The sequence below is a fragment of the Perissodus microlepis genome, chromosome 10 (genome assembly GCF_051167445.1).
Source record: "Perissodus microlepis isolate ML-2025 ecotype Zambia chromosome 10, ASM5116744v1, whole genome shotgun sequence".
Lineage (NCBI taxonomy): Eukaryota > Metazoa > Chordata > Actinopteri > Cichliformes > Cichlidae > Perissodus > Perissodus microlepis.
Window position 1 is genome coordinate 24734066 of NC_140470.1, and position 20986 is coordinate 24755051.

The following is a 20986-nucleotide window of genomic DNA, read 5'->3' on the forward strand; positions in this document are numbered from 1 at the left end:
CTGGCTACTTCGCAAATTTCACCTATCGCGGGTTATTTTTAGAATGGGACCACTTTAACTCATAAAATGTTTTTGTTTCTTATGAATTAAAATCAAACAGCAACTTTATAGACTACCATATAAAAAGCAAACATGGGTCCTCGCCAATCAGATCCACGTCACTTTTGTGACTCTGTCCTCCCAAAACGCATGTGGTTACAAACAAAATGGTGAAGTCTTCCACAAACCACTGGTTGACATCGCAAGTGTCCATCAATGTAGCACATCAGTCCACAGACTGCTTTTTTGCACACCCACATAGGTGGACAAGTTTCAGTGTGAGTTTGTTAACCCACAACTAAAGCCTGCATCATTGTAACATGTGTCCTTTTTATCTCATAAATATGTATCCAAAAAATAAAGCTCTTATTAATTTACTATGATAATCTAATGCTTAGCACAAACAAAAGTGAGGTATCAACATAAGTAACGATCATCTTCATTTATTTTCTTGGTTAATCTTTGTTAGTTTGTAACTTGACAGAAGATGAAATATGAATGTCCCCGTCACAGCACTTCAAAAGTGTGTAAACAGTACATCAAAATTAGTTGATTTTAGTACTTTCAGGCTTTTAAATCTGAGATCAAACTGGCAAAAGTAGAGGCTGGAGTCTTTTGTGCAAAAGTTAGCAAGCAACACAGTGGCAGGTGTAACTCGCTGCCCAGGTGTTTCCTTTTGAAACAGTTTTTCACAGCAGGTGAGAGCAGTGGGCGTCCAGCCTTCATTTCATTATTTCACATCTTTTCATCTTGCATCAGTTGGAGCCAGAAGGCTGCACGAAGACCAAAGAGCTGAACATGACAGAAAAACAACTTATCTGTAAGAAGAGGAAACAAAAAGTAAAGGATTGACATCAAGTTCAGAAAACAGAAAAGAAACTAGTGATGGACTTCAAAATAAACTGTATCCTCCAAGCTTTGAAGAATAACCACAAAACAAGTGTGACAGTGACATGGAGATTTTATAATGAAAAAGCTTGTGTTGTGCACCCAAAATTGGCCTTGAAGCAAAGTTATGAGACAGATGAGAGCATAAATACAACCTTTGCCAAAGTCAGGGAAAGCCAACAGTGTGAAGAAAACCACAAAGTGCCCTTGACTCAAATCCTTCCCGCTCCTCAGCGAAGCACACAGCAGCAAAAACCGTCATCCTCGACAGACTCGGATAATTCATTCTCACTGACAGAGGAACAGATGACAGCAGGGTGGGAGCAGCAGGTGTTGTTTAGAAGTGTAAAGATTATTTTGGCAGGACCTTCATCCTGCAACAAGACAGTGACACCCACCCCCCAGCCACACCGAGGTGCAACCAAAGCTTTTATCAGCCTCAGTCTTAAATAAAGTGTCCACTTCAGGCTCCAGATTTAAACCCTACTGAACATTTTCTCTGCAGCGAAGGAGAGAGAAGGTAAACATCACTGGAAGGTGTTCTAAAAAACAAAAAACGTACAAAAAAACTTTTCCTTCTTTTGACATACATCTGTTCACTTGCACATGTGGAAAAGCTGACTTTGACCACAAACTGGCAACAAAACATAAGATTCGACTGTCCCGAGACGGTAAAATAATTTGTAGATGTACATTTAGGTAATTTAGGTAAACGCTTTTGATTTTGGAATATTAAAGTAAAAATAATGAGAAATGTAATTTTACTTTGAAATCATATTTTAGGTTCTTATTTCATGGTTAAATTAACCGTTTAGTTTCTGTTTACTGCAGCTCTAATTCTCACCATGACTACAAAAAAGCACTGAGTTGCTTACGTGTGATTGGCTAATTAGATATTTGCATTAAGGAGCAGATAAGGAGGTGTACAGTGTATTTCTGCTCCTGTTCACAGACTAGATGAAGCCTGGTGTGTTAAAATCATTGTTGTTTTTTTCCTAATAACCTTTTTTGTGTGTGAAGTTTTTCCCTTTACCTGATGATGGACAGCCTGTTTTTTTAACCACACATACTGACACTGGCAGCTCGTTACCTGCAGTATGACCCATAATTAAAAGAGAATTTTATTTGTTTTTTTACTGTGTGAATTTTCTGGCGTTTAATGGTTCATCTAGCAGAGGCCACAGAAACAGAGACTGTTGTGGAGGGCTGCACCCATGAAGACATAAAATTACTATTGAGCAGAACTGTGTCCAGCATTGTTATTTTATGCATTGCTAATACTAGGAACAAAAACTTAAACCCTGATCTCTGATACATGAGACCTCTGTAAAGGAAATTGCTGATAAATCTGAAACTGCACAAAAATAGCTGGATTTGGCCAAAATGATAAAATTTTAAATTGATGTTTCTTTTGTTTTTAAATTGCCAAATTGTTCAATAAACACTCCAGATTTAACCATTAAATGATTACTGTTTGTAATCATTTAATGGTTCAGTCTTGACAGGGTTAATGCTTTTAACATTTTTGTGTACACGCCATCGGTGAGGTCTTTGTCAGTATGGTGGCTGTAAAACTAACAATGATTTAAACCTCTGGCTCAGAATTCATTAACAATTTCAGCTCTGTTTTTATGTCCTATTATTTACAACAAATAACATTAAAAGTCAAAATTCCCTCACCGATTAAATTTGTTTTTTTTCAAAGTCACCCAGTGGGCCGTACTGGACCCTTTGGTGGGCCTGTCATGGTCCCTGGGCCATATGTTTGACAACCCTGGAATAAGGAACAAGACCAAAACATTTTTTTTGTTTTCTTTATTCCACTCAGAAAACAAAACAAAAACAAAAACAAAAATAACATCATCCATCACTCCAATATTTATTAACTGTGTTAATTTTTTCATATGTGATTCATCTGAAGATTTCACTTTAATTTACTTAAAACTTTAGTTAAGTATTAGTTAAAGTTAAAGTAGCAGATTTACTTCACAAGTCTGGCTCATCACACATTGTTTTTCCATTTCAATTCAACAGATTTCATTATTTTTCATACACACTCAATATTTCAGTTACATCTTAAGGCATAAATCAATTTTTTAAAATCACAAACATATAAAATTTATATGAAATAGCTGGGAACTGTAGCTTAGAGTGAATAGTGAAATCGCATGGGACTAGTTTCAGCTGTGGATTAATACACATTTGGCGCTGCTGCTACTGCCTGAACATGTCGCTCCGATATTAGAGCTCTGTGGCACAGAGAAAAAGAAATGTACAGCAAAAACCTTTTCAAGATCAAGCGGTTGCTACTGAGGATTAAACAAGCCACACGTGGCAAATGGAGATGCTTTTTGCAGCGGAGTAAATTTACAGTAATCACACATTTTATAGGCTTTTATACGATCCCTTTGCTTTTATTTCAGCGACTAGCAATGTTATTGAATTTGACAGTACTTAAAAGATCCTCGGTCAATAAATAAACACAGAAACAGGACCAGGAGTGGTTTAAAGTGGCAGACACTGGACTGTTTTAACAATATACAGTACACAAAATGAGATTTAAAAAAAAAAAAATATCTAAAATACATTAGTAATAGTATTTTTATCATGTAACATGCGTATTTTTGCAATGGTTTGTTACTGAGGCCGGTATGTGGTGCAGAAAGCCAGACAAACACTGTAAATCTTTAAAAACAAATAAAAAACCCCCACACAGTACAATATTGAAACATAAATTACACAAAACCTGAAGTGTGTATTCAGGGTAAATTCATGCTTGCAGGATAATTGTAAGCGGTTCTGTGTTAGAAATGTGTAAGACCTGAATTTCTTTTCTCCACAAAATGACAAACGTGAAACTGTCCTCAGACTAAAACATCGATCTGCAGGCCTGCAGATGTTTAAACTTCCACGCCAACAAAAATTCAAAACTGTGGCAGATAACAATGGCAGCTGAAGGTGTTACAGGGAAACCGTAATTGCACGCACACACACACACACACACACACACACACAGGTTTAACTACAGTAGTCTGCTTTTTAATTTATTTCTTTTGCGGGATCGCTTTTTAGTGAAATAAAGAGTGAACATGTAAAGAAATGTGGGCAAACAAGCTTATCATTTAGGAGCTTATTTTGTCATTAATAAGAGCAAAATCGAAATCACAGCTGACAATAAGCGATAGTCATCTGAAGCTGGTTGTTGTATTTGCGCACTTAAAATCTATTTTAATTGTTACGTAAATTTAGGTACGTTTATTTCATATCATATCATCATTTAGTACTAACACGAGTATTCTCTTCTCCAGCCTGTTAGCATCATCTGCCTGTAACAGCAGCTGGTGAGTTTAATATGTGCTATATTTTTGCCATTTCTTTCTCATAAATTTGTTTGTTTTTGGTTACATAATTACCTGTTATTTTTCATAAACATTTTTACAGCAAATTTGCTATTTTTTTCCTTGCAAACTTGTCCAGTTTTTCTCATGAATTTCTTTCTTAAAACTCTTTAAAAAAAATTCTGTTTTTTTATTGGCAAATTTTTTCCTTGTAATTTGACCATTTATTTCTGAGAAATTAGCCATTTTTTTCCTCATAACTTTTTTAATGCAAACTTGCCTGTTTTTTCTCACCACTTTACAAGGTTTTTTTTCCTAATAAAGTTCCTATTTTCTTCTAAAATGACCATTGACCACACCTTTTTTGTTGAACCTACTTTTTTGTTTCAAATTTATGTGATTTTTCTTTGTTTTGTTTTTTTTGTTTTGTCCATTTGGTGTTGAATAAAAGTGAACTGTGCAACATAACTGCAGAAACCTCGACGGCTAAAAGCCAAAACTGAGCTGCCAAATACAGTTCCTGCAGTTCCATAAATGGCCACATGAGGCAGTCTCATAAATGGAGACTGTCAGCATAAACTTCCATGTAAAATGCCCCAAAATACAACAAACTTATACAAAAAGAAATGTTCCATAGCTCGTGCATCCCTTGTTAACAATTGTACGTGGAGTGTGTTTTTATAGTTACAGTTATAATAATAATAATAATAATAATCAAATAAAAGCAGCTTCTCCCTGTAGCTCACCCCTCTCTCTTCCTTTTTCTGACTGAAATGACTTCACTTTAAATTTAAGGTGCAGAGGCTACTGGGAAACTCCCATTTTCAAAGTAAAGTACCTTCATGGCATGTGAAATGCTTCTTCTCCCTTTACTGACTTTACTACCCTGCGAACACCTGGGGGGTCAGCGGCGGCGGCAGGTTGTCGTTGTCTATGTTGTTGGCATCAATGGCAGAAACTGTGCAGGTCAGCGGATATTTTTCCAGGATGTCGTTCACCTCCCGCTGGATGCTCTCGGTCCAGGAGAGCAGGTCAGCCTGGAGGCTCTGAGCGGCCTCCATCACCTTCTCCTGCCGGCTGCTGATGGTCGACAGCTGCTCCAGATTGTGGTTGAGCTGGGCCAGGACAGGGTTGGTGGCAGCCACGCCAGCTCCTGGACCGGTGTGGGGCCACTCGCCCTCTGCGCTGCTGCATCTTGGCGAAGCTTGGCCCGACATGTAACGCTCAAACTCCTCCGGGGAAAGATTGAGAGACTGAGCGTCCAACTTCTCGATGAAGGCAGCTGCACAGCACTAAAAAATAAAAATTAATTAATTAAAAAAAAAGAAAGAAAACCAACTGAAATCATGGATGATTTTCTGACAGCACGTCAAACGGAGTCATAGAGAGCCAGATGGCCTTATGTTACAAGGGTTAGTCCAACATTTTGGGAAACAGAGTGCCATGACGTGACAATTATGCTTCTCTAAAGAGTCACATAAACGTCTCTGCAGGCCTCATTGAAAGCCTGTTAGGATGCAGGTATAAGCACATGTGAAAATTAAACCAACTCGGAAATATACTCACCGGCTACTATATCAGATACACCTGTTCAACCACTCGTTAATGCAAATATATAATCGTCCAATCACATGGTATCAACTCAGTGCATTTAGGCATGTAGTCGACCTACCAAGCATCATAATAAGGACAAAACATGACATAAGAGAAACTGAACATGGCATGGTCGTTTGCCCAAATATTTCAGTAACAGATTATCTGCTGGGCTTTTCCCCACACAGCCAAAGAAAGCGGTCAGTTCTCTGGGAGAAAATGAGGAAGCCAGAGGTCAGAGGAGAATGACCAAACTCCTTTGAGCTGTTAGGAAGGCAACAATAACATAAATAACTACTCATTACAACCAAGATGTGCAGAAGAGCATCTTTAAATTTACAGCACATCACACCTTGAAGCAGATGGGCTACTGCAGCAGAAGACCACACCGGGTGTCGCTCCTATCAGCTAAGAATAGAAAACTGAGGCTACAATTCACACAGGATCACCAAAATTGGACAACAGAAGATTGGAAAAATGTTGCCTGGTCTGATGAGTCTCGGTTTCTGCTGTAACACTTGGATTGTTCCTACTATGCCGTGAAGATGCAAGAATGGGATCCTAGCAAAGTATAACTAATAAAGTGGCCTTTGAGTGTGTATCTTGTTCTGCTTAGCTTAGCGAGGAAGAGCTTGTGTGGCTCTGTCTGAAGGCCATGCGATTGCACCTATCAGTGCCTCTAAAACTGGCAGATAAGAAATAACCTTATATAATGCTTGTTTCTTTAAAAGAAAAAAAAAAAAGCAGACAGAGACGTATAAGCCCTCCAAATCTGAAAAATGTATTTGTCTATGACATAACACTCATTAAATACTCCATACACCCACATATATTTGGATATTATTCATTAAGGGGTTTAATTACATTTGGACAAACTGTGCCGTCAGTAAAGGGAACTAAGTGCACGAATAGCTCAGCAAAGACAATAAAGAGGCGCTCCACATTCCCAGCATTTAAGGCACATCTTGAACAGTGGTCTTATGTTATGTAAATTAGCAGGTTTGCTAGGTTTGGTGTATTGATGTTTGTTAACATGTGTTGGCTGCTAAATAACCACTGAAATCTTTACTCTGATTTTACAATTATAACACAAAACTTATTTCACTTTTCATTATCTGGATTCATCAATTTTTACTGTAAAATCTCACAGAATCCTCCAAATTTAACTTTCAGAGACTCAAGTAAAAACTACAAATAAATAATTAATCCATTCACAATAAAATCCAACAGGAAGAAGCAGAAATTTGTCACAGTTTAGAAGCTTTGACCAAAAAATGTTCATGCATAATGTATGCCAATTTAGCTTAAGTATACAAAAACACATTAAATCAGCTTTTCTGCCACCTGAAGCAAACACACTTCTTAGGTAAAACAACACAAATCAATTCCTTGTAATGAATCCTGGAAGGAAATTACCGACACTACAACTACACTTTTTTTTCTCTGTGCATTTTTTGTTAGTTTGGGTTTATTTACTCAATGCACTGAATTCTTTCAAGTAAAGCAGCTCAGACTCATTGCCTTTCTCGTGCATGACGTCATTGTGCTCTCATGAACAATCACCCCTCAAAATCTGTTGGTGAGGCAGGAGAAACACTATTACAGACATGTTAAACTACTGGAGAGAAAACCCTCATTGGACCCCAGGTCACCAGCTCGAACAGGCTTTGAAGTAGGACAAGAAGAAAGAAAAACAGACCAGGTTGGTGAAGTAGTATCCATCCTCTCCGGTCATCAGCCTGCTGGGGTTGCAGAATCGGGTGATGTACTGGATGTTGGACTGAAGTCGTGGAGGATTAGCCTTCAACACGATGTAAATGAGCGCGGGGAGAAAGTCGTCGGCGGACGCCGGCTCGTTCTTGGTGATCCTAATAGCGCTGAAGATGTGTTTACTGCAGCGTGTGATGCAGGCCAGTTTGTCCCGAGGAACCCTCTTCGAATCCATCTCAATGATATCTGGAACAGATCAAGATTCGCTCATGAAGGCTGAAACAAAGAGCTAATCAGGTCATACGTTTATTAAGTAAAACTTATTTGTTCTGCTCTGGAGGTAAAATATATATAAGGATGATTTACAAATGACTTATTTCCATCCTGGCACTTAAAGAACATTATATATTCACAGCAGAGCGTCTGTCTTCACCATCTGCAGCACCAGACGTTGCACGGCGCTGCCAGATCAAATCCATTAGCAAGTTAAGCTCATTTCTACACATGAAGGATGGATGGAGCAACTGTTTGAAAGCCATACAGCTCAGTTTTAAAGACTACAAAGACAAGAAAAACCTCTTCAAAGGCAGACAAAAGGCTGCTTATTTCTCAAAGGAGAACATAGAACAAAGAGCAGATATACACTCTTTTTCCACAATATCAAGAACACCTGCCTAAAAGAGCCTATGTCCCCTCTGGGCTACAAAAACCATCAGGAGGTGTCCTGTGGCTCATATCCGTTGGGATAGGACCCTGTAGATAGGCAGTGGCTGATAGGCTTAACTTAACTGTGTGAAACTGTCTAGGTTCTTTGGATTATTGAACTTTAGTAAATGATTAAACTTCAGATAAAAACTCACTAGGTTTACAAGAACAGCCAATCAATTGCAATGCACACAGCATTATTGCCTCAGGCCCAAGATGGAAAGGTTGCCAGCGTCATTAAAGGGGGCAAGTTTCACTGACCCCATCGCCCTTCTAGATGTGTGTGGATGCACTGAGCGGGACAAAATGTTGTTTATTTGGAGTTCAAACAACAGAAATGGTTAAAATGTTCAATAAACTACATTTTCTGACATAATTTTGTAATATAATGTATACTTTATTTATCCCTGTATAGAAATTACTCTCTGCATTTAACCCATTCACTCTAGCGAAGCAGTGGGCAGCCAATCCAGCACCGAGGGAGCAGTGTGTAGGGACGGTACCTTGCTCAGGGGTACCTCAGGATAGCCATTCAGTGGATTTGAACCCCCGACCTTCAAACCACTCTACCTATAATTCACAGAGGTCAAAGCCATGTTTTATAGGTGGCTGTAAATATGGTTTTTAATGCTGTTAACTTTTAAGATTTTAACATGGGAGTCTATGAGGACAGAGTCACTTTTGGAGCCAGCCTCAAGTGGCCATCAGAAGAACTGCAGTTTTTAGTTTGGGGTTCTAATTCACATTTTCAATCACTTTCAGTAACAGGGTTTCAGACCACCAAGGCCTTTGCCTTTGACTGCAACGGATCCCTACAGGAGAGATGGCCCATATTCAGGTGGATTTATACATTTCGCGTCTGGAGATGGATGGATTGCAATTCTGGGAGCTTGGAAGCTCTTCATTGTGTTTCTCGAGCTGTTCCTCAATATTTTTCTGCAGAATGGCGGGGTATACTATCTTTCTGTGGTAGGCCACTGTCTTTAAAGGGTTGGGAGTCATTTCTAGGTTTCCAACAACATGTACCAGGTGGGTGACAGATGCCCACGTGAATTCCAGCACCCAGTGACTCTGTGGTTTGTAACCATTTTCTGTACAATTTTACTTGGATTTTTAACTCCCCAAAACTGTTTTAATGTGGACATTAAAACAGTGTGTGTGTGTGTGTGTGTGTGTGTGTGTGTGTGTGTGTGTGTGTGTGGCAGAAACAAGCGAGGACAGCAGTGATACCCATGAGCAATCATTTATCTGATGGGGTAAAACATTCACTCTTTTTTAACTCAGATTTTGGTCTCTGTGAAGTTCACGACAAAACTGCAAAGCGAAAGCACCGCTAGGATCAAGCGCAATCAAACAGCGCGTCTGAGCGCTCGCTGACCTGTTATCGCTTTCACCACATTCTCAGAGACTTCCGGGATTTCTTCATCCATGGACACACAGAGCATCTGGATGGTCACCCAGTGCAAAGCCCTGCAACACAGAGAATCAGAATCAGAGAAAAAAAAGGCATACAAACATTGTGTTCATTCACGTAAGCCTGACACCCTTATTTTTTGTATTTTGTGTGTCTGCATATGATGTAACCATACACATTTGTTACAGTCACTTCGCTCCAGGGTGACAAACACATCAGACACGTGCAGTCAGCAGCTGCCACTGTGCTTCCAAATGTAAGAAAAACACAGCTAAAAATGGCTATTGTGTAATCAACTGCACAGACTCAGAAAGCATTCAGTCTGAAGTTTTCACAGGCGGATGAAGATTAAAGGCGAGCGCTGTGCACTGAGGCTTTCTATTCACCAAGCACACACACAGCTTACACATAAAAACCCCATGTTTGCACAAAATCTAACGCCAAAGCCAGGAAAATCCACAAAAATGACAATATGACATAAAATATTATATTCTTAAAACATCAGGCTGTGCTGAGTTGTTCAGTCCAGGAAGAACCACCTTATCCTGTTCTGTGTGGCCAAGTCCTTCCTCTCGTCATCAGTGGTTTCTGGACAGAAAACGCTCTTGTACAGACGAGTCATGATGTACTTTTCCACTTGGTCCATCACCTGCTCCACAGACTCAGAGGAGCCTGGTGAACAAAGGCACATTAGAGCATATAAAATACTGCTTGTGCTGCCACCTAGTGGCTTCTCAGACTGTTTGCGTTGAGAACGTCTTAATGATTGTTGTAAATACTTGAGGTAAAGTTGCAACGTCTGCAATCCTACCTTTAAAGTGAGTCATCAGGCGGTCGGCCAAATTCTGGTAGAAATCTTGAACGCACTCTGACAGCTCATCGGCACCCAGGTCCTGTTGACAAAAGACCTTAGAAGGTTCTTCGCGTGGAAAGTCATGGAAACATTCAAAAGTAAACGACTGGTGTCGTTAAGTCACTGAGTGTCAGAGTACGTCGCACCTTCTTGCTTGACATGTTCACGAGGAAGACTCGGCACTGCTTGTGGATCTCCCGGCCGGGCTTCTGGAGGTTTTTCAGGAAGTCCACAAAGTCTTTGGACACTTGGTCCGTATCGAAGCTTGCGTGGCGGCTGATGGACGGACTGGTTTTACCTTCTTGGGTTTCTAGTTAGGAAAAAAAAAATCACGTTTAAAATAAAAAAAAATAATTCTCCCCCCAATAGGTGTATATGTGTAGGTACTTCAGATAAACATGTATTACTTACTCTCATCATAGGACACATAACTCCCTACACAGCTGTCATGCCACTAAATAATTGCAAGAATTACCTCAAAATTTTTAAATTTCACAGCAAAACACCAAAAAATGTTTTTGTCATTTGTCACAAGTTATTACAAATGCTGTGCAACATCAAGTGTGGATGAAGGAATCGCTCCCCCCCCCACACACACACACCATCAGAGGAAATCAGGACACTTGTAATGTCCATTCACTGAACACTATATTAAGTACACCTTGCTACCAACAGATTAGACTATGAATGGATGGAAGTAATTGGCAACAATACTCAGCTAGGCTGTGGGCTTTAGATAATGCACAGTTGGTACTAAGGAGAAAAGTGTGCCAAGAACATATCCTGGACACCGGACACATCCTGAACCACTGATACAGGGCTGGGTGGTTCATGCTTTCATGTTGTTTACACTGAATTCTGACCTTACCACATGCCACAGCAGAAATCAAGACTCACAGACCAGATAACATTTTTCCAATCTACTATTTTTAAAATTTTGGTTAACCTATGTGATTTGTAGCCTCAGCTTACTGCTTTTAGCTGAGAGAAATGGCAGTCAGGGTGGTCTTCTGCTGCTGCTGCAGCCTATCTGCTTCAAGGCTCCACATGCTGTGAGCTCAGACATCCTCTTCTACAATAACTATTTGAGTGACTGTTGCCTTCTTATCAGCTCAAAGCACTCTGGCCATTCTCCTCTGACTTCCTGCAGGATTTTCTCTTTTTCAAACTATATTTGTTAAACCCCAGAGATGCTTCCAGCAGATCAGCAGGGTCTGAAATACTGGCTCATCTAGTACCAACAACCATCCCACGTTTAAAATCTTTTAAATCACCTTTCTTCATCCTTCTGATGCCTGGTTTGAACTTCAGTTGTTGACCAACAACTGCATGATACCCCTAGAACAACAACATCTGTTTCAACCTTAAGATTTAAAAAAGAAAGGAAAGCTATAAACATTTAAATATTACTTTCAGGTTCTTTTAACTGAATGGACTGAGAAAAACAGCAATTCTCCTCAGCTTTGGCAGCCAAAGCAAACTAAACTTTAAGCAAACTAAGCCATTTTTAATGTGGCAAGCAGCTGGGTGCTCTGATGACAAGGGAAGAATATAGATGTTGTTCTTAGGACAGAAACCACTTTCTAAAGTCAGCATGTGCTTCCCGAAGTCTTCATTTCTCTTGGGACCTCCAGCTGTATATTAAACCACCAGTTTTTCATATTCCTGCTTTTAACTGATGACTTGTCATCAGTAACCATCCTCATTTGCAGAGCTGTTATCACCACAACCTTCCACCTTAAAAAAATTTTACAACCTCCTGCAGTTGCTTATTATTGGCATGGACGTGGTAAGACACTAACACCAATATACACCTAATCCCAACCCCTGACTATTTCAGGCTAAAGCATGCAGCTGCGAGTTGATCAACAAAACACTCACAAAGCACCCCAAGTGCACACACATTGATGTTAATGAATGTGATACCTTTTTTAGAAGCAGTTCGTGATGAAGGGCTGAAGAACTTCTTGACGGTGGTCACTTTCCGAGTCTTTTCATTGGTTTTCTTCTCCTCAAACTTGGAGAAGGGACCCAGCGAGGCATGTCCGGGCTGTGGGGGCGTTGTGGACTGAGTCTGCACGCCGTGACTGCTGGCATACGCTGCCTCCTCCTCTCGTTGCAGCCTGGAACCAAGCAAAGTTGATTAGAGGGGAAACAATAAGCTTGCAATGAGCATGTCTGTTTCTTTTCAAACGAATGCACCTGGTGATTTATAAAGTGGTTCATTCATTAATGGAGCTATTTAGCACAATGTTCTGTGTTTCTGCTTTTAGCCTCTCTCACACTTTGCTTTCCTCTGGAGATGTTTGAGGACTGCTAAAGGTCTTACTTTTCTGCCAGTGCCCAGTCATCCTGGATCTGTTTCTGCCGTACCCGCTGGTATTCCTCCCTCCAGCACTTTGAGCACAGGCCCTGCCAGGCTGCGTTGCCATAGTAACCGCATCCTTTTTTGCACAGCAGGTCTGATTGGTCCACGTGTATCCCCCGTCGCTCCGTCCGCTGACTCATAATGCTGGACGACACGGGATGAAAAATTCATCATCTGATTTATTAGTGTGTTTGTATGCGCTGCTGGTCAGACCCATCTCCCTGCTGCTGCCTGCTTATGCAGCTCAGATTATTAAACAGTTTACACACACAGTTAAGGCAGGAATAACATGCCAGTCCAGCAGCGCTACACTAATAAAACTCTGCAATAAAAAGGGAACGCTCCAATTATCGAGTTCTTCCGTAACACTCAGACACAGACTAAAATAAAAACAGTCTTAATACAGACTCTTCGTAACTCAGTTTCACTTTGTCTTTCTCCTCTCCTTACTTCCCAGCATCCATGATTTCTTCCACCTTTTCCTGTATCTTAGTCCATCACAGGAAAGTTGAGAGAAATCAAAGGATGAAAAGTTATTTTAGCACCCTCTGGTGAATTTTTGATAGTTTACAGTTTCTATTTTTACCCATATACAATGACTTCTATCATTCTTTTTAATTTTCTGTTTGATTAGTATTTGCTTATGCAATTAACCATAGACTGTATATAAAAGATGGACCTGAACCCTATGGCAGAGTGCCTTAAACCTGCAGCTCTTCTAACAGCCAGCATGACCTGCAATCTGTGTCTCAAACTCGTCTTATCTAACAGTATTATTATTCATGATACAGAGAATAAAAGCCTTGACTTGGATGAATGCTAATAATTTTTTCACTGCAGTGTGGTTTCAGACCGTGCTTTATAAAGATTTTCTATAACCGAGACTTTAAGTGGGGATTAGCTACTCAAGAGGTGTGACACATACCACATTTACCACTGTAACAACTTCCATGATGGATCTGAGTGACTATCAATGTGTCAAATGTCAGCATGTACACATTTCTGCTTGTTGTTTAGATAGTCAATGTACATTCGCACTAAGCAGCAGGCAACCATAATGGGGTTGGCGTTGGTGCCTGAGTTAGTATGTATCAGAATAATTAAAGTAAATATTCTGCATGTCACCTTGATGGGAATCAGTCTAAAATTGATTTTCACTTTTAGGACCTGCGATCCTGAGAGCAGATAAACCCTACCCTGCCTGTAATTCATGGCATTGTTCAAAAGAAACTGTGGTCTGTGACGCTGTAGAACACAAAGCCAGTTTCACTTGTTTATTACCTCTAACTATAATCTAAGAGTTACCTGCTCCCCAGTATGAAGATTTGCATGTCCTATTCATAGTTTTACAGCTCCAAGAGCAGCAGGTGAAAAACAAACATAAAGTCAGCATCTAATGCAGCGAGAGAATAGAGAATTATAAAGTCCAAAATGCGAGAATACACAAGGAGGAAAGCCAGAAATCACTAGAAATACAAAAAGCTACACAGACGACACAACAAAGGAAAACTGAGAATAAAACTGAAATAAGATTAACTTGACATGAACGAAGAAAGAGGAAGGCAGGGGAACGCCTAAAGTCAAAAGACAAACAGACGAGAGAAGGAGGAAGTGAATGAAAACACAAAATGGGAACTAACTGAATACAACCCTCAGTCACAGGTAACTAAAGCTAACGAGTCTAAAACAGATGTAAGAATACAGCGTAGCTCAAACCATAAACAGCCCAAAGAGCACATCAGAAAATAAAAAACACATTTAAACTTCTAGATACAAGTAACTAAATTAAAGCAACAACTCTACAAGCAGTAAATTAAGTACTACCTGGAGCAGTGTTTCCCAACCACTGTGCTGCAGCACATAGGTGTGCCATGAGAAATGATCAGGTGTGCTGTTTAGTACTCTAAGCGACCGGCGTGAGTAATGGGCAGAACAATTACACTGTCTTCGACTAGAGGGAAGCACAACTGAAGAAGACGAAGAAGAAATTACATAATAGTCATGCTGTGAGTGAGACAGCACAGCGTGTAATAGCAATAGATAAATATTTGAAAAGAAAAAGTAGTCAATCTGAACTGGGTCCTGGAAAAATTCCGACCCAGATGAAGGCCCTAGCATGAGTAGCGGTCAAAAGAAAACAAAAAGGTATACTGGGGACAAACCGAGTCAATTTCGCTATACCTGATGTGCGGAGGGGGGGGGGGGGGGGGGGAATGATCAATATGCTTTTTGTGATATTATTGTTTGGTGGTGTGCCGTGTGTATTTTCTAATGTGAAATATGTTCTGTGGCTCCAAAAGGTTGGGAAACACTGACCTAGAGCATAGATATACAGACGACCCACTCCAAAGGTGAACCTAAAATGCAAGGCTCTAATGACAGGTTCTCAGAATCAGTAAGAATCATGAGCTCCCAAAATGCAGGGAACACAACACTGCGGGCAAAAGATGGCTGCAAATGACAATATGCAGCAAAGTGGAAAAACACTCATCAAAGCAGGCTGTTTTGTTTGCTACGTAGGAATCTATTGTAGTGGAATATCTATTCATTCTTTTTTTTTTTTTAAACCAACTGACTTTTGTTCTGTTGCTTTTTTGACATTATCTACTAAACTAGGCGGTGCTATATATATATATATATATATATATATCGTGGTTGTAGGTATCGTCCGTAGTGCTGCATTAACATCATCTAGCAGACCTTCTGAGGGTACTTCACGTAATCTTGGTAACCGGCTACGGGGGATCCAGGTTTCAAGCTTGGCCATGAACCTATTTCTCAGGTCAGTTCCTCTCGCACTCAACGATCCTTCTCCTTCCTATCGCACTTGGGGCTATGTACCCAATCTCGGGTGGGGGTGATGATATTGTACCTCGTCAATCTCTAGCTCAATGTTGGAACACTGAGCTACTAGTTGTTTCGCCGTCATTGTGGATGTTGGGTATCGAAGAATCCATAGGTCCCTCATCCTATTCATGTAGCCCCTTCCGCCAGGGTTACTTGTGTAGTAGCATTCCAACAACGCCCTGTTTTCGTCTCTTTCGTCTCCACCGATGCCTTCTTGTTCCAGTAGCCCACTTGTCGTCAGGGTGCCCTGGTTCCTCAACACCTGACGCGGACCTTGTTGATCCGGGCGACGTCCGAGCCGGCATGCCTTCATATTTATCTGTCTCGCTCATGTCTGCGGTAGGCTCGCTTAGCATAGGGGGTCTAGCCTTAGGACCCTTACTGGATACAGACACCCCAGGCAGGAATCGAACTTGCGATCCTCTGCTCCAAAGGCGTGTAGTCTAACCACTACTCTATCCAGAATACCAGAGGTGCAAAACACCAGCTACTGGTAGACAGAACAGTCAGCCGAGACTGCAAGACCAGACTGACCAACCTGTGCACTGCCTGGATTGATTACAAGAAGGCCTATGACTCAGTGCCCCACAGCTGGATCCTGGAATGCTTAGAATTGTACAAGATCAACAGGACCCTAAGAGCCTTCATCAGGAACTCAATGGGGATGTGGCGTACAACACTAGAGGCCAACTCCAAGCCCATAGCACAAGTCACCATCAAGTGCGGGATCTACCAAGGAGATGCTCTGTCCCCACTGCTGTTCTGCATAGGCCTGAACCCCCTCAGTGAGATCATTAACAAGACTGGCTACGGATACCGGCTACGGAACGGAGCAGTTGTCAGCCACCTCCTGTACATGGATGACATCAAGCTGTATGCCAAGAGTGAACGAGACATCGATTCACTGATCCACACTACCAGGCTATACAGCAATGACATTGGAATGTCGTTCGGACTGGAGAAGTGTAGTCGAATGGTAACGAAGAGAGGGAAGGTAGTCAGAACTGAGGGGATTGAACTACCAGAAGGCAACATTGCAGACATAGAGGACAGTTACAAGTACCTGGGGATCCCGCAGGCGAATGGGAACCATGAAGAGGCCGCTAGAAAGGCTGCAACCACCAAGTACCTGCAGAGGGTCAGGCAAGTCCTGAGGAGTCAGCTGAACGGTAAGAACAAGATCCGGGCCATCAACACCTACGCCCTGCCCGTGATCAGGTACCCTGCTGGGGTAATAGGCTGGCCAAAGGAGGAGATAGAAGCCACTGACATAAAGACAAGAAAGCTCCTTACCATGCATGGAGGGTTTCACCCCAAGTCCAGCACCCTGAGGCTGTACGCTAAGCAGAAGGAAGGGGGCCGGGGACTGGTGAGTGTCAGCACCACAGTCCAGGATGAGACAACAAACATCCAAGAATACATTGGGAAGATGGCCCCAACTGACCGAGTGCTCAGTGAATACCTCAGGCAGCAGAAACCCAAGAAAGAGGAGGGAGACGAGGAACCATCATGGAAGGACAGGGCCCTGCACAGTATGTACCACCAGCAGATAGAGGAGGTGGCTGACATCCAGAAATCCTACCAGTGGCTGGACAAAGCTGGACTGAAAGCCAGCACAGAGGCACTAATCATGGCAGCACAAGAACAAGCTCTGAGTACAAGATCCATAGAGGCTGGGGTCTATCACACCAGGCAAGACCCCAGGTGCAGGCTGTGTAAAGATGCTCCAGAGACAATCCAGCACATAACAGCAGGGTGCAAGATGCTAGCAGGCAAGGCATACATGGAACGCCATAACCAAGTGGCCGGCATAGTGTACAGGAACATCTGTGCCGAGTATAACCTGGAAGTCCCGAGGTCAAAATGGGAGATGCCCCCAAGGGTGGTGGAGAATGACCGAGCTAAGATCCTGTGGGACTTCCAGATACAGACGGACAAAATGGTGGTGGCTAACCAACCGGACATAGTGGTGGTAGACAAACAGAAGAAGACGGCCGTAGTGATTGATGTAGCGGTTCCGAATGACAGCAATATCAGGAAGAAGGAACACGAGAAGCTGGAGAAATACCAAGGGCTCAGAGAAGAGCTCGAGAGGATGTGGAGGGTGAAGGTGACGGTGGTCCCCGTGGTAATCGGAGCACTAGGTGCGGTGACTCCCAAGCTAGGCGAGTGGCTCCAGCAGATCCCGGGAACAACATCGGAGATCTCTGTCCAGAAGAGCGCAGTCCTAGGAACAGCTAAGATACTGCGCAGGACCCTCAAGCTCCCAGGCCTCTGGTAGAGGACCCGAGCTTGAAGGATAAACCGCCCGCAGGGGCGAGATGGGTGTTTGTTATATATATATATATATATATATATATATATATATCAGTGCTACTGAGACCTTATAACAGCAGTGAGCCTCTTAGTTCATATAATCTAAGAGGCTCCACAGTCTTATTTTAAATCTATAGGCAATCACACTTTTAAGGTTGTAGCACATAAACTTTGGAACAGCCTTTCTCAGCCTATCAGATTCTATCAGGAATCTTAAACCTGCTAAAAACTCGTCTTCATAGGTTAGCTTTTCTTCATTACTGTCAGTTAAGTCAAATGGCACAGCAGGCCAATTAGCACTAAGTGGAAGTGGAATTTAATAATTTAAACAGTATTATTACATCTGATTGAATTACATCAGTCTGAAAACATGAGAATGAGAATATTGCACATATTACAGCAATTTTATTTGTTTCAGTTCTCAATTTAACTTCATAATTATTCTATAAATGTTGCATGAACAGCAGTAATAAATGATAATGGGATCGCTGTGTTTCCTGAATTATTTCTGCATAAGAAATAATTCTTTGGGTTTTTTTTTTTTTTCGTTTAGCAGATGATGCAAATACAGAAACTACTACAAACTAAATTAAAACTAAAGTGAAATACGTGAACTCACACAGAAGCTAGCTGAAACTAAGAAGATGTAAAAGCAAAGATTTTAATAATAAAAATTAAAACTAATGAAAAATGCAGTGTTCGAGGCCTCTGAGCAAGCATTCAAATACATCAGAATTACTGTTACCTATGATGTCATGTACTCAATTATCTATATTAGTCTAAGCATCCACTGGATTATTGTTGGTGGTGATGTTTTCCTCCAGTTCACAGTTATCCTATAGCGCTTTAAGGAAGTACAAACACCATAGGAACATAGTAACAACTGCCAATATCCCCGGATTATTGGACAGGCCCAGAAGACACGATCCCCAATGAACCTGCAGCTCCTCCAATCTTTATCTGATGCTGAGACCTGAGAGTCTCTAAAAACTCTAATTTATTCTTCCAATCAAAATTTTTCCCGTAGATTACTACTAATACCTTTGTGACAATTCATACACATGTCCACCCAGGCGCTGTACTCAGTGGACACACTTAATCCAAGTATGTGTACGTGATACACATAAATTAATAAATCATTCTGACCTACTAATAAGAATGAGTACTTTAACTCTTTAAGTATATTTTGATGCTAAATCTGATTAGCAGGGTGTGACTTTTACTGGACTTCTTATTCAAGACAAAACAATGTTTAAACTCTTCTGCAGGACACAGGGCTGCAGCAGTTTCCACATCTGTTTTTCTCCTGATCAAGCATTTTGATTTGCTGTGGGGCCCCCACTGCCGTGATCCTGGGAGCTGCCCTGTCCATTACAACCATAAGAGGGCCATGAACGCTCTTGCAACTCCCGACACCCCCCAGCTGCTTCTTTGTTCCAGCTTCCAAAAGACGGTTTGTTAAAACGTCAATACGTTCCAGCTACAGCTTCAGGGCAGATTTAAAGCTCCCGAGCAGTCCAATCAGTGAAGAATGACCCTCCTTATGAAAATGTTTCGCTACCCTGTATTTTTGTATCACCCAAATCTCTCACGGGTGGTCGATTTAGCCAAGATCAGACCGTCGCAAATACACACATCACAAGTTTTAGCCCTCCTTCAAGTCCTTAAAGCTTTCAATCAGGTTTCCCTTTCAATTTTTCTGGAGTCTGGAGGTCATCGAGCAGCCAGTCCAGCTGTGTTTTAACGGCCGTCGCAGGAAAATAAGGCAGCTAAATAAAAATATTACTTGTTTTGTTACTTTTTGAACACGCCGTGTGCCTGCTGTGCCGATCAGGTACTCACCTGTTCGTGATTTCACCGTCCAGGAGCTGGAAACAGACCTCCGCCTCCGATGCGTTTGTGCCCGGTATGCTGACCAGACCGTGAGGGTCCGGACGACTACGTCATCACGCAGACAACACGGAAGTCCGGCAGCTACGCGATATCTCATTTATTCGCAAGCATTTTAACTACCCAGAGCGGAAGTAGAAACGTACAAGATTCTCCTAACCAAGGATTGTGGTTAGAGCGCCTTCGGTTTCAGATGGAGGACTTATTTTAAAGGATGGGTTATTGTTGTCATATTGATGAACAGGCTGAGATCATACACAATGTGCAGTTTCGACACTGAATCTCACTTCGCGCACCCATTGACTCTCTCGTCCTTACATGTTCATTATAATTTACACCTCCCAGAAGAAAGGCACAGAACCTTCACATAACGAGTTCTTGTAAGTTAACAACAGATCTGAAACTAAACATTTTGAACTTGGCAGACCCCTGGGGTGCATATCTAAAACCGTTTACATTCATGTTTACAACAGTTGCCTCAAAGCGCGTTAAGGCAACTGTTGTTGTGATTTGGAGCTCTAAAAATAAAATTGAATAGAATATGAATTCAACATAGAAACGAGACTCTGCATGCTTGTGAAACTGTTATGTATAATTTGTCTGGAAGAAAGCTTCTTCTATCGAAAAAGTACATCATAACATCTGAGCAAACCGCACGACTTCTTAGACGTCGTGGGGTTTCTTGGCCAAACAAGTGAAGATGTTTGGCCATAATGTACAGCACCAAAGTTGGAGAAAACCCACAGCATTTTCATGCAAAGCTCTTATACTGTTCCTCTGTTATCTCACTTCCCATACCAAAATAAAATGGGAAGTGAGATAACAGACAATCTCTCTTCCACTTTGTCCTCAATTTTATTTCTAATGTCTCATTGTCTTTGATTAGTTTCACCTGTTCCTTGTTCTCCAGCTGTGCTTCATCGTCCAGATTAACCTTAAGTGTTTTCTGTGATTATTAATAGCCCTCAATTCCCCCTTGCCAGTGTCTTACTTTACCCTGCTTGTTGTTCTTGTGTGTCCCTACT

The 20986-nt window shown here is 41.4% G+C and overlaps 1 protein-coding gene across 1 annotated transcript; it reads right to left on the reverse strand.

The window, feature by feature from the left end:
* Nucleotides 1–3174: 3174 nt before the first annotated feature.
* On the reverse strand, nucleotides 3175–20044 carry rabgef1 (RAB guanine nucleotide exchange factor (GEF) 1). The gene is made up of 9 exons (XM_084940786.1): nucleotides 19914–20044; nucleotides 12870–13052; nucleotides 12467–12663; nucleotides 10687–10850; nucleotides 10499–10580; nucleotides 10227–10359; nucleotides 9652–9743; nucleotides 7558–7814; nucleotides 3175–5557 (listed from the first exon to the last, which is right to left on the reverse strand). Exons 2-9 carry the CDS (start codon nucleotides 13046–13048, stop codon nucleotides 5147–5149), a joined length of 1515 nt encoding a protein of 504 aa, XP_084796912.1. The 5' UTR covers nucleotides 13049–13052; nucleotides 19914–20044; the 3' UTR covers nucleotides 3175–5146.
* Nucleotides 20045–20986: the final 942 nt, after the last annotated feature.